General features: G+C 47.6%; 1 protein-coding gene and 1 pseudogene across 1 annotated transcript; one reads left to right on the forward strand and one right to left on the reverse strand.

Moving 5' to 3' along the window:
- Positions 1 to 343: 343 nt before the first annotated feature.
- On the reverse strand, positions 344 to 3347 carry LOC125506869 (cytochrome P450 71C3). The gene is made up of 3 exons (XM_048671578.2): positions 2603 to 3347; positions 1835 to 2257; positions 344 to 1169 (listed from the first exon to the last, which is right to left on the reverse strand). Exons 1-3 carry the CDS (start codon positions 3119 to 3121, stop codon positions 537 to 539), a joined length of 1575 nt encoding a protein of 524 aa, XP_048527535.2. The 5' UTR covers positions 3122 to 3347; the 3' UTR covers positions 344 to 536.
- Positions 3348 to 3811: 464 nt separating this feature from the next.
- LOC147967453 (uncharacterized) lies at positions 3812 to 5482 on the forward strand (annotated as a pseudogene).
- The last annotated feature ends 6510 nt before the right edge of the window (positions 5483 to 11992 follow it).

The following is an 11992-nucleotide window of genomic DNA, read 5'->3' on the forward strand; positions in this document are numbered from 1 at the left end:
CGAGCAAAACAATCAGAATTTTTTGAATTTAAACTACCAACGTATAGTTAAGTAGCGTGGAAACTGATAAAAGGCACCTGTGAGTCAATGGTCTAGCTGTTCTTGGGCCACAGCCTATTCGCGCAGTAGTCATGTGTTTGAATCCCGTTGCTGCCATCTCACAACAACAATAGTCATGGGCACGAATAGTTCTGAACTTCTGATGCCAGGAAGATCCCACACGGCTATGCTTTTACAACAAATCTCACAACAACAATGCATTCACTTATATGAAAAGGAAAATTTTGACTACAAAAAGACAAGTCCATATGGCCTTACCTCAAAAGCACATAATATAAGTCCATCACAACTCAAATGGATTATTTTCCATGACTACTACAACATAACTGCACTATAACCAGTGCATTGAACTTCTCATCCATCTTCTCGATCGACAACAACAATACATGGACAACATGCTTATTTTAGGCCCCACCTTAATTATTGCGCGCAAATCTAAATAGGCTTACACTTGGAATCAGGGGCACTACTAGTTATTAGACAATCTTTGGAACAAGGTAGAGTTTCTCATTTCGGCGAAGCATCAGCCCGAACGTCTCGGCCATACTAACCTTTCCACCAGTACCCTCTTTCTCATTGGGAACCTCCCAATCAAAATGGTACATGAGATTTACTAGCATGATCTCCATTGTTGCAAGTGCGAAATTTGCCCCGGGGCAAATCCTGCGTCCGGATCCAAATGGCAGATACTTAAAATCTTGACCCAGGTTGCCAGATTTCTCCTGACCATCTTGTAGGAACCTCTCCGGCATGAAATCCTCTGGTCTCTCCCAAGCTTTTGGGTCTCTCCCGATGGCCCAACCGTTCACAAGGATACGCGTTTTGGCGGGTATGTCGTATCCGTCGATGTTGCAGTCAGCGGTGGAGTAGTGTGGGAGGAGTAAAGGCCCTGGTGGGTGCAAGCGCAGGGCCTCTTTCATGGTTGCCTTTAGGTAGGGCAGGCTGCTGAGGTCCTCCTCCGTAATCATGTCCAACTTTTTGCCCTTGGATGATGCAAACGTCCTTACCTCGGTTTGAAGTTTCTTCATAACATGTCTGTTGTTGATAAGCTCAGCCATGGCGTATTCCAGCACCAAATACGATGTTTCTATGGCTGCCTCAAATATGTTCTGTAAAGATCAAACAAAAGGTCAACTTTTAGTATACAATCATGTGTGCATATGTAGTAATAAGTAGTATGGGCTATATATGCAAAAACATGGACACTGTATATGGATTTGTATGGCCCATGCATGCCGCTGAAGGGCCTGTGCGAGCTGTGCGCTCGCACAGGACCCCAAATAGGGTCCATATACTATATGTATTAGTCTGAAAAAAAATCAGTTTTGGCCCAACGTTTACTCTATCCCTGATGCACTCCCTTTTGCGCTTGGTCCTGGTGCCTTAAAACTTAAGAATAAACAAAAATAAGGAGAAGATGCTCAATCTCAAAGGGGTCAGTTTATTGGTTTAGTATTTTGCATTCGTACTTGAGAATTTTCTAAACAATGTATGAAATAAAATAAAGTTAAATTATATAAATATTAATTATGCTTGAGTTATACTATTTTTTCCAAATATTAGGGCCTATTTTCCTTTTCGCACCAGGGCCCCGAAATCCTGGAGATGACATGGGCTATATATAACTTTTAAATCAACCTTTGAGTTTACAATGGAAAAACTGTATATAACTTTTGCAATGGAAAAACTATATATAACTTTTAAATCAACCATGAATTTGCAAATGGAAAAAATATAAGTGAAATAAATAAATTAAAAAGAAACAAGCACGCACCATCAAGAGTGACTTGACATTATTTTCGGTGAGACCGTACTCTTGCTGTAGAGAGAGGAAAACATGGATGAAGTCGGCGGAATTATCTTGCTTCAAGTTGATGTGCTCCTTGATGACCTCTTCCAGCAAAGCGTCCCACTTGTTGAGGTGTCGCTGAACCTTCCAGCACACCAGCCTGAAGAGCACCTCCGTCAGTGGCCACCTAGGGATGAAGTTCTCAAGGTTGAATCCCACGAGAAGGTCGACGTTGGTCTCGGTCATCTCTCTGAAGAGCGTGTTGCGGCCTTTCTTCCGGTGGGTTGCTCCCAGCACCGAACGGCTTACGACGTCGTTGGTGTAGGCCGCCAGAAACTCGCTCATGTCCACCGCCGTGGATGGAGCGTTGGTTGCCGCCTCACGAATCTTGTCGACAACGAGGCACACCTGCAATAGTATAGTGCATTAAAAGCAAGCCAGGGAGCCAGCCGGATAAGTAGTGATTTTCACTTTCTGATGAATTTCAGTGATCTCAGTTTGCATTTCGGCCAAAGGGGCGAAACATGCACTGGAATAAACCAAACAAACCTTTTTTAAAAATATATTGAAAAATATTTTAATTCATGTGTACAACTGAAATTACTGAAATATTTCAACCGAACGGAAATTCAGTGGATTTCATCGAAATCTCGCTGAATGTGAAAACCATCACTAACATGACAATCGTAAAAAAACTTAACGATCGTATGGTTGAAGATCAACGGGGAAGTATCTAAGTATAGGTATACATACCTCTTCTTGACGGCCATGGCGGAAGGAGTGCACCTTCTTGGCGCTGAGCAGGTGCGTGTTGACGAGCTTCCTGGTGTGCTGCCAGTACTCGCCCAGGGGCGAGAAGGCGACGTCGGTGGTGTTGTAGCGCAGGATGTGGGAGGCCATGGACCACGGGCGCGACGCGAGGATGTGGTCGTGGGTGCGCATGACGGCCTCGGCGGCGCTGGGCGAGGACACGATGACGGTGGGCACCGCGCCGGCGCGGAGGAAGAGGAGGCCGTTGTGGCCGTACTTGTCGACCAGGTGCTGGAGGGATATGTGGGTCTGGGCGCCGATGTGGTGGAGATGGCCGATGATGGGAAGGCTGCCCGGAGGCGAAGGCGGGAGCCGCAGCTTGCGTGAGGCCTTGGTGGAGCTCCTTACCGATGCTAGCAGTAACAGTAGTAAGGGTACTACGACGAGGAGCAGCCCCGCCGGCGAGGACATGCCATGGCCGACGGCGAGCTGCAGGTAGCGGTGGGCTGCTTCAAGAGCCATCTATGGCGTCCACAACTGACCAGGAAGCTAGCGAGGCCTGCAATGGCTCCAATGGGTTGGGTTCCTACTCATGCATCTCTCTCTATATAAATAAACATGCCCGGCCTCGAGCTCTTCATCAATTATGTCTACGTAATCATCAGAATTTCACTGCTGGTGCAGTTTTTGCGACAGGCCGGCTGGGCGAGGTATTCACTCCAGCCACACAACTTGTCTAGAAAAAAAAAACCGTAGTACTCATTTGCACTTCCATTGCTTTTCCGTGTATAAACTGCGAAGCCTCTGTTCGGTCCCAGTCCCAGTACTCTCTGCGAAGTGACTGTGTAGCTTTGCTGTCAAAAAAAAAAAAACGACTGTAGCTCAGCTTGTTAGAGTATCTCCTGTCGCGCCCCCAACAGGCCCTTCCCACACGATTTTTTAACGTCGGCGGACGAAAATCGGCCCAGTCGCGTTCCCAGGAGCTAGTTTTTCGCCGGGTTGGGCCGAAATAATAGCCGGCGCACCCAAGCCGAACCCGGCGCGCTTGGGGGCGCCTGGGGCGCCAGCACAAGCGAAAAGGGGCGTGGGGCCGCTCCGTCAGCGAGAGGAGGGCCTTTCCCGCCGAATCTTCCCGCTTTCCCCCCAGCTTCCCTCTCATTCTTTCCACTCCTCCCGCCAATCTTCCTCCTCGTCCCCTCCCAGCCGGCCGTCATGCCGCCGAAGAAATACGTGATCCCCGCGCTGCGACGGCTGCGACCACCGCCGTAGCCCAGCCGAAGCAGAGGAAGCCGAGGGCGCCACCGTCCAAGCCCCCGGGCATGTCCAACGCCGGCTGGAGGGCTGAAGTTCAGCACCGGGAGGCTGTTACCACCGACCGGCGGAACAGGGCCAACGCCAAGAAGGCCAGGGACAACGCGGCGCGGCTCACGGCTGCGACGGTGGCGGAATAGGCGGAGCGGTCGGCCAAACAAGAGGCGGCTCGCCTAGGGATGATGAACCCGCCCGAGGGCCACGGCCAGTACGTGCCCTGGAGCCAGCCGAGCATCGGTTCGCCGGCTGGCTTCTCGTCGTCGCCGCAACCCTGGGGCTGCACGCCGTCGCCGGGCTACGCCGATGGTGACGCGCATGGTGGGTTCAACCCCAACATCACCTTCCCCCATGGTCACCCGGCACAGCACACGCCCTCGCCTGCCTTTGCCGGAGTACAGTACCCCCCGTACAACTACTCCCCGCCGGCGTATGCATCCTCCCCGACACCCCCTCTCCGCCGTGGTGCGCCGCCCTTCTCTCAAGCCTCCACGTCGCATCCCGGCGACACCGACGCGACCGAAGCCGACATGGACGACATCATCACGGCCGGCTCGGCCGCCGCAGCTGCGTCCCCCGGCTTTACTACCCAGGACGACCAAGTGGACCTCAACGGTGACATGGACGGCGAGCTCGAGTACGGCGAGGACGAGCCGGAGCCGGAGGAGGATGAGGACAAGGAGGAGGAGGAACCGGCGCCTGCTCCGGCGAGGAAACGGAAGAAGAGGAAGGGGGCGACCAGGACCGGCGAGCCGCGCATCAAGTGGGCATCCAAGCAGGACGAGTTCCTCGCCGAAGCATGGAAAGTCGTCTTCCTCGACCCGATCACCGACACGAACCAGAGCATCAACACGTATTGGGACCGCATCAAGGCCGAGTTCGACGAACGCAAACTCATCGACCCCTACTTCAAAGGCGTGTACATGCAGCACGGAGCGAAGGCAATGGCGAACCATTGGTGGCTTATTCAATCAGCGTGTAACAAATGGCATGGGATCGTCGAGGAGACCGCGGCTTGTCTGGAGAGCGGCACCAGCGTCGAGGATCAGGTATGGATCGCCGGCCTCTCCTTTTTAATTTCGCCGGGCGCACGCCGCTCACTAGTAGTCCCTCGACGCAGCTTGTGCGGATGTTCGGCATGTTCCGGCAGGACAGCAGCGACCAAGATTTCAAATACCTCCACGTCTTCAAACGGATCGAGAAGTGCGACAAGTGGCGGATGTTCGGCGCACCCTCGCCAAGGCCAAGGAGACCTACAAGTCGGACGCGCCAACGCCGGGCGCGGGAGAAGGGCGCCCCGAGGGCAACAAGGGGGCCAAGCAGGGGAAACAGGCCAACTCGGCTACCACGCGCGTGCAGGAGTCCATCAAGCATTGCCTCACCGACGCACAGGCCCGGGCCGCCCTACATCAAGAGAAGACCGAGGGTAGGTGGTCGGCGTTGATGACGAGCAGCACCGTCAAGCTCGACCTACTCCGGACGAACGTCGCCGCGAAGAAGAGGAACGCCGACCTGGCTTTCCTGCTGGGCGGGGCGGACATGCTCCAGAGCAACAACGAGGCGGTCAAGGCGTAGTACTTGGCGGAGCGCGGTCTCATCCTGAACCAGCTGCCGTCAATGGCGTCGCCAACTCCCACTCCTACGGCGATGCCGCCGCCAAGCCCGAGCGATGATGCCTCCACGACGCCCAACAGCACAGAAGCCGAGCCGACGCCGCCCAGCACAGAAGCAGCTCCGACAGCGCCTAGCCCGCGCACCCCCACGCCGGAGGACGATCCCGCCGTGTGATGCGGTGTACGCCCGCCCTCTCTTTTTTGTACGCCGAACTTTCCCATTCGATCGCCGAACTATGGCAAGAAGATGATCGCCGAACTAGGCCTATGTGATCGCCGGACGTGTGGCATTTTTTTGTGAGCGGGAATGACCAAGTTTGAATTTGCCGCGGCTTGGGGGGCGCCGCCTGGGGGCGTGGCTGGGAGCTAGGTCGCCCCCAGGGGCCAATCTAGCATCGGCTCGCTCCCAGGCGGCTCTTTTTCGACGCCCTAGGGAGTCGAACGGCTGGAGATGCTCTTAGGTTTCTTGTGGTGAAACTTGTCCATCTGGTTGGTTAGGTTCTTTGTCATGCAACTTGCCCGTCCGGGTTCAAGTTTTAAATTTGGCATGGATGCTTGCACTTTTCTAGGTTTAAAAGCTTTATTGTTTTACCAGTAAACTGTGTGTTCGTCGGTAGCAAGGCCATACTGATTTCGTTAATCTCAAGATCTGTCGGCTCAGTCTTTTGTGGTGCCAGTAGTGGTTGGGTGTATGTGCTTCCGTTTCTAGGGATGAGTATGTGTACGTGTTTGTGACCGCCTACATCCACACCATGTTATTTAGCAAAAAGAATATTATCTCTGCATGTTAATTCACTGTTTACTATTTTTCTTTCTAATTTACGCCATTTCTGGAGTGTTCAGCTTGGTGCATAATTATTTAATATTGTTAATGATTGAAATTTAGACCAGGCATCCTCAAGATTCATGTAAAATATTGTCAATGATTAAGGATAATAGATAATACCCCGCCCGTTCTTGCGGGAATTATTTCCTTTATGTTTTGATGAAATTAGAAAATAAATATTTGATTGTTGCATAGATGTAAAATATTCATGGAATATAAGTAGTTTAACAGAGGTTTCACATCCATGTTTTGGTAGATCTTTTCCCATGCGAAAATGCTCCACTTACGCTCTATCTACGCTAAGAGTCTTACGGACAGAGATGTTGCCTCCTAATTTGTCCCTCCCTCCCAGATTTCCAGGGTGGGGCCTCCTTCTCCCAAATTAAGTGATGCCATCTCTGCCTGTACTCTCTCCATCCTTAAAAGAGTGTACGTCCAATTGTGTTGGAAAGTCAAACATTTTTATGTTTGGCCATATTTATACAATAATAGACCAACATTTATGCCATCAAATTAGTAGCATTAGATTCATGATAAAATATATTTTCATTATATACCTATTTGGTTTCACAAGCATTGATATATTTTTGCACAAACTCGGTCAAATTTTGAGATAGTTTGACCCTCCAACAAAGTTGGAAGTACAATCTTTCAAGGACGGGGGAATAGGTCTGGTTCCGTGAAAAAAATGCCCGTAGATGTAGGATTGCTCTTTCCCATGCATGGTAGCATGTGATTGGGCCCTTTTTATATGCATGAGTGCATCTTGAGGTGGTATAGCAACATGTTGAGATAATTAGATATAGTGAGGCTCACTCGTTTTAAGTATATAGGATCTGTGTGTATTTTATTTTTACGAGTTGAGCATAAGCTCCATATAGATCTGCAACACCTCATCCCGGATGCTCTTTCTCTCAGCAAGTGCAGCACGAGGTGTTGTCTTGGCGCCGATCCACGGTATGATAAATTAATGATGCCAACATACTCTCACTACGGGCAACATACTACTCTCATTACGGGCAATTTAACACCCAATGACCCAAATAATGCAGTGTCAAAGAGCACGCCATAGCACGCTCACATTGTCACCATGCATGCCCGACGCGACCAGTGACCAGTGACCAGTGAATGAACACGACCATATGCATGGCCAGCTTGTGCATGCAGGATCCCACGCGTTGCACGCGCATGTTATTCTGTGATATCACCTTCCCACCCGGTAACAAATCTTCGCAAAAAGCCAACCGTTGCCATCAACCTCATAGTCATAGATGTACTACAGTAGTAGTATTATCCTGTAATATCACGTTCCCACGCGTGACGGCCGGTCGCCACACATACTGCATGCATGATTGCCCAGATTCCAAATTCGGCACAGCCGTACGTGTGCACATGCGCCAAGATCCAACGACAAGGCCCAATAATGAACGCATGAGTGAAAATTATGTACTACTATAATAAAGTCTAGAAAATCTTGTCTGTCTGTCTGTTTTCTTTACTTTTTTCGGGTAGATCTTGTCTGCCTGTATGGGGCAAAAGGCTATGATATCAGTCACTGTTGGCACGTGTAATCAGGTCCAATCGCGAATAAATGATAAGGCCAATCCTGACATTGCCTAGATCTCGGTGCAGACATTTTTGTCCACAGGCATCGGCATTGGGTACCTTTTATACTATACATAAATGGCAGGAAAATGACACAACTCAGTGATGAGATCTACGCAAAAATTTATCATGCTTTACGTGAGCTCTTTATGCATATACTATTTTTTTTCAGATGCGGTGAAATTCCTGCATATGCAAAAAAAAATTACCCGGGACATTTTCTGAATAAGAAAAGAAGGATCACCGACGAGGCGCCTACAACAATGTCAACATTGTCGGTGATCGCAATGTTAACCCATTGCTCTTTCGAAGGAAATATTCCAACTAAGCTTGGATTCCCTGTCATACGCACAATTACTTGTTTTAACGGACCGTAGACATTCGTAAAGCTTTACGTGATTTAAGCGCCGGTTTGTGAGGCATGCCCTTTATTACATTATAAAAAGCTTGATTTTGGAGGATTATGTGCCCCGTCGATGACTTTGCAAATGGTTGACAAGTCCATAAAAGAAAGAAAAAAAACTGTACGTAAGATACAAAATGTCATTTTCAAAATTGATAAACTTGTAGTCTCTACCAACTTTATTATACGTGACTTGATGAAAGACGAAAATATTTCTATTGTTCTTGGGAGACTGTTTTTCTTCATACTACAAGAGCTTTTAGTTGACTGCTCGGAAGGGAAACCCACTTTTAGGATTTATGATGAAGAGAATGTCATGTATTTCCCTAAGAAACAAGAACGGAACAAACAGTATACATATCCTGTTGGTGAACGTAGTAATTTTAAAAAAAATTCTACGCACACGCAAGATCATGATGATACATAGCAACGAGTTGGGAGAGTGTTGTCTACATACCCTCGTAGACTGGAAGTGGAAGCGTTAGCACAACACGGTTTGATGTAGTCGTACGTCTTCATGGCCCGACCGATCAAGCACCGAAACTACAGCACCTCCGAGTTTTAGCACACGTTCAGCTCGATGACGATCTCCGGACTCCGATCCAGCAGAATGTCGGGGAAGAGTTCCGTCAGCACGACGGCGTGGTGACGATCTTGATGTTCTACCGTCGCAGGGCTTCGCCTAAACACCGCTACAATATTATCGAGGATTATGGTGGAGGAGGGCACCGCACACGACTAATAGATCTCAATGATCAATTTTTGTGTCTTTGGGGTGTCCCCTGCACCCGTATATAAAGGAGTAAGGGAGGAGGAGGCCGGCCCTAGGAGGGGGCGCGCCAAGTGTGGAGTCCTACTAGGACTCCCTAGTCCTAGTAGGATTCCACCTCCCATATGGAATAGGAAAAGAGGAAGGGAAAAAGGAGAAGGAAGGAAGGGGGCGCCCCCCTTCCCTAGTCCAATTCGGATCAGACAAAGGGGAGGGGTGCGGCCACCCTTGAGGCCCTTTTCCTTCTTTCCCGTATGGCCCAATAAGGCCCAATACGTATTTCCGTAACTCTCTAGTACTCCGAAAAATACCCGAATCACTCGGAACCTTTCCGATGTCCGAATATAATCGTCCAATATATCGATCTTTATGTCTCGACCATTCCGACACTCCTCGTCATGTCCCCGATCTCATCCGGGACTCCGAACTCCTTCAGTACATCAAAACTCATAAACTCATAATATAACTGTCATCGGAACCTTAAGCGTGCGGACCCTACGGGTTCGAGAACAATGTAGACATGACCGAGACATGTCTCCGGTCAATAACCAATAGCGGAACCTGGATGCTCATATTGGCTCCCACATATTCTACGAAGATCTTTATCGGTCAGACCACATAACAATACGTTGTTCCCTTTGTCATCGGTATGTTACTTGCCCGAGATTCGATCGTCGGTATCTCAATACCTAGTTCAATCTCGTTACCGACAAGTCTCTTTACTCGTTCCGTAATACATCATCCCGCAACTAACTTATTAGTTGCAATGCTTGCAAGGCTTATGTGATGTGCATTACCGAGAGGGCCCAGAGATACCTCTCCGACAATTGGAGTGACAAATCCTAATCTCAAAATACGCCAACCCAACAAGTACCTTCGGAGACACCTGTAGAGCACCTTTATAATCACCCAGTTACGTTGTGATGTTTGGTAGCACACAAAGTGTTCCTCCGCTAAACGGGAGTTGCATAATCTCATAGTCATAGGAACATGTATAAGTCATGAAGAAAGCAATAGCAACAAACTAAACGATCAAGTGCTAAGCTAACGAAATGGGTCAAGTCAATCACATCATTCTCCTAATGATGTGATCCCGTTAATCAAATGACAACTCATGTCTACGGTTAGGAAACATAACCATCTTTGATCAACGAGCTAGTCAAGTAGAGGCATACTAGTGACACTCTGTTTGTCCATGTATTCACACATGTATTATGTTTCCGGTTAATACAATTCTAGCATGAATAATAAACATTTATCATGATATAAGGAAATAAATAATAACTTTATTATTGCCTCTAGGGCATATTTCCTTGAGTCTCCCACTTGCACTAGAGTTAATAATCTAGTTCACATCGCCATGTGATTTAACATCAATAGTTCACATCACCATGTGATTAACACCCATAGTTCACATCGACATGTGACCAACACCCAAAGGGTTTACTAGAGTCAATAATCTAGTTCACATCGCTATGTGATTAGCACCCAAAGAGTACTGAGGTGTGATCATGTTTTGCTTGTGAGAGAAGTTTAGTCAACGGGTCTGCCACATTCAGATCCGTAAGTATTTTGCAAATTTCTATGTCAACAATGCTCTGCATGGAGCTACTCTAGCTAATTGCTCCCACTTTCAATATGTATCCAGATTGAGACTTAGAGTCATCTGGATCAGTGTCAAAACTTGCATCGACGTAACCCTTTACGACGAACCTTTTGTCACCTCCATAATCGAGAAACATATCCTTATTCCACTAAGGATAATTTTGACCAATGTCCAGTGATCTACTCCTAGATCACTATTGTACTCCCTTGCCAAATTCAGGGCAGGGTATACAATAGGTCTGGTACACAGCATGGCATACCTTATAGAACCTATGGCTGAGGCATAGGGAATGACTTTCATTCTCTCTCTATCACTTTCCGTGGTCGGGTTTTGAGTCTTACTCAACTTCACACCTTTGTAACACAGGCAAGAACTCCTTCTTTGACTGTTCCATTTTGAACTACTTCAAAATCTTGTCAAGGTATGTACTCATTGAAAAACTTATCGCGTCTTGATCTATCTCTATAGATCTTGATGCTCAATATGTATGCAGCTTCACCGAGGTCTTTCTTTGAAAAACTCCTTTCAAACATTCCTTTATGCTTTGCAGAATAATTCTACATTATCTTCGATCAACAATATGTCTTTCACATATACTTATCAGAAATGCTGTAGTGTTCTCACTCACTTTCTTGTAAAATACAGGCTTCACCGCAAGTTTGTATAAAACTATATGCTTTGATCAACTTATCAAAGCGTATATTCCAACTCCGAGATGCTTGCACCAGTCCATAGATGGATCGCTGGAGCTTGCATATTTTGTTAGTACCTTTAGGATGGACAAAACCTTCTGGTTGTATCATATACAACTCTTCTTTAATAAATCCATTAAGAAATGCAGTTTTGTTTATCCATTTGCCATATTTCATAAAATGCGGCAATTGCTAACATGATTTGGACAGACTTAAGCATAGATACGAGTGAGAAACTCTCATCATAGTCAACACCTTGAATTTGTCAAAAACCTTTTTGCAACAATTCTAGCTTTGTAGATAGTAACACTACTATCAGCGTCCGTCTTCCTCTTGAAGATCCATTTAATCTCAATTGCTCGCCGATCATTGGGCAAGTCAATCAAAGTCCATACTTTATTCTCATACATGGATCTCATCTCAGATTTCATGGCCTCAAGCCATTTCGCGGAATCTGGGCTCATCATCGTTTCCTGATAGTTCGTAGGCTCGTCATGGTCAAGTAACATGACCTCCAGAACAGGATTACCGTACCACTCTGGTGCGGATCTCACTCTAGTTTACCTACGAG

The sequence above is a fragment of the Triticum urartu genome, chromosome 5A, assembly GCF_056163025.1.
Source record: "Triticum urartu cultivar PI428250 chromosome 5A, HENAU_Tu73, whole genome shotgun sequence".
Classification (NCBI taxonomy): Eukaryota; Viridiplantae; Streptophyta; class Magnoliopsida; order Poales; family Poaceae; genus Triticum; species Triticum urartu.

Excerpts from the sequence above, each read along its gene's own strand:
- LOC125506869 (XM_048671578.2), bottom strand. The coding sequence starts at position 3,121 with ATGGCTCTTGAAGCAGCCCACCGCTACCTGCAGCTCGCCGTCGGCCAT. Across the intron at positions 2,258-2,602 it reads GCCATGGCCGTCAAGAAGAG|GTGTGCCTCGTTGTCGACAA; the intron begins GTATGTATACCT and ends ATACTATTGCAG. Across the intron at positions 1,170-1,834 it reads ATGTCAAGTCACTCTTGATG|AACATATTTGAGGCAGCCAT; the intron begins GTGCGTGCTTGT and ends TGATCTTTACAG.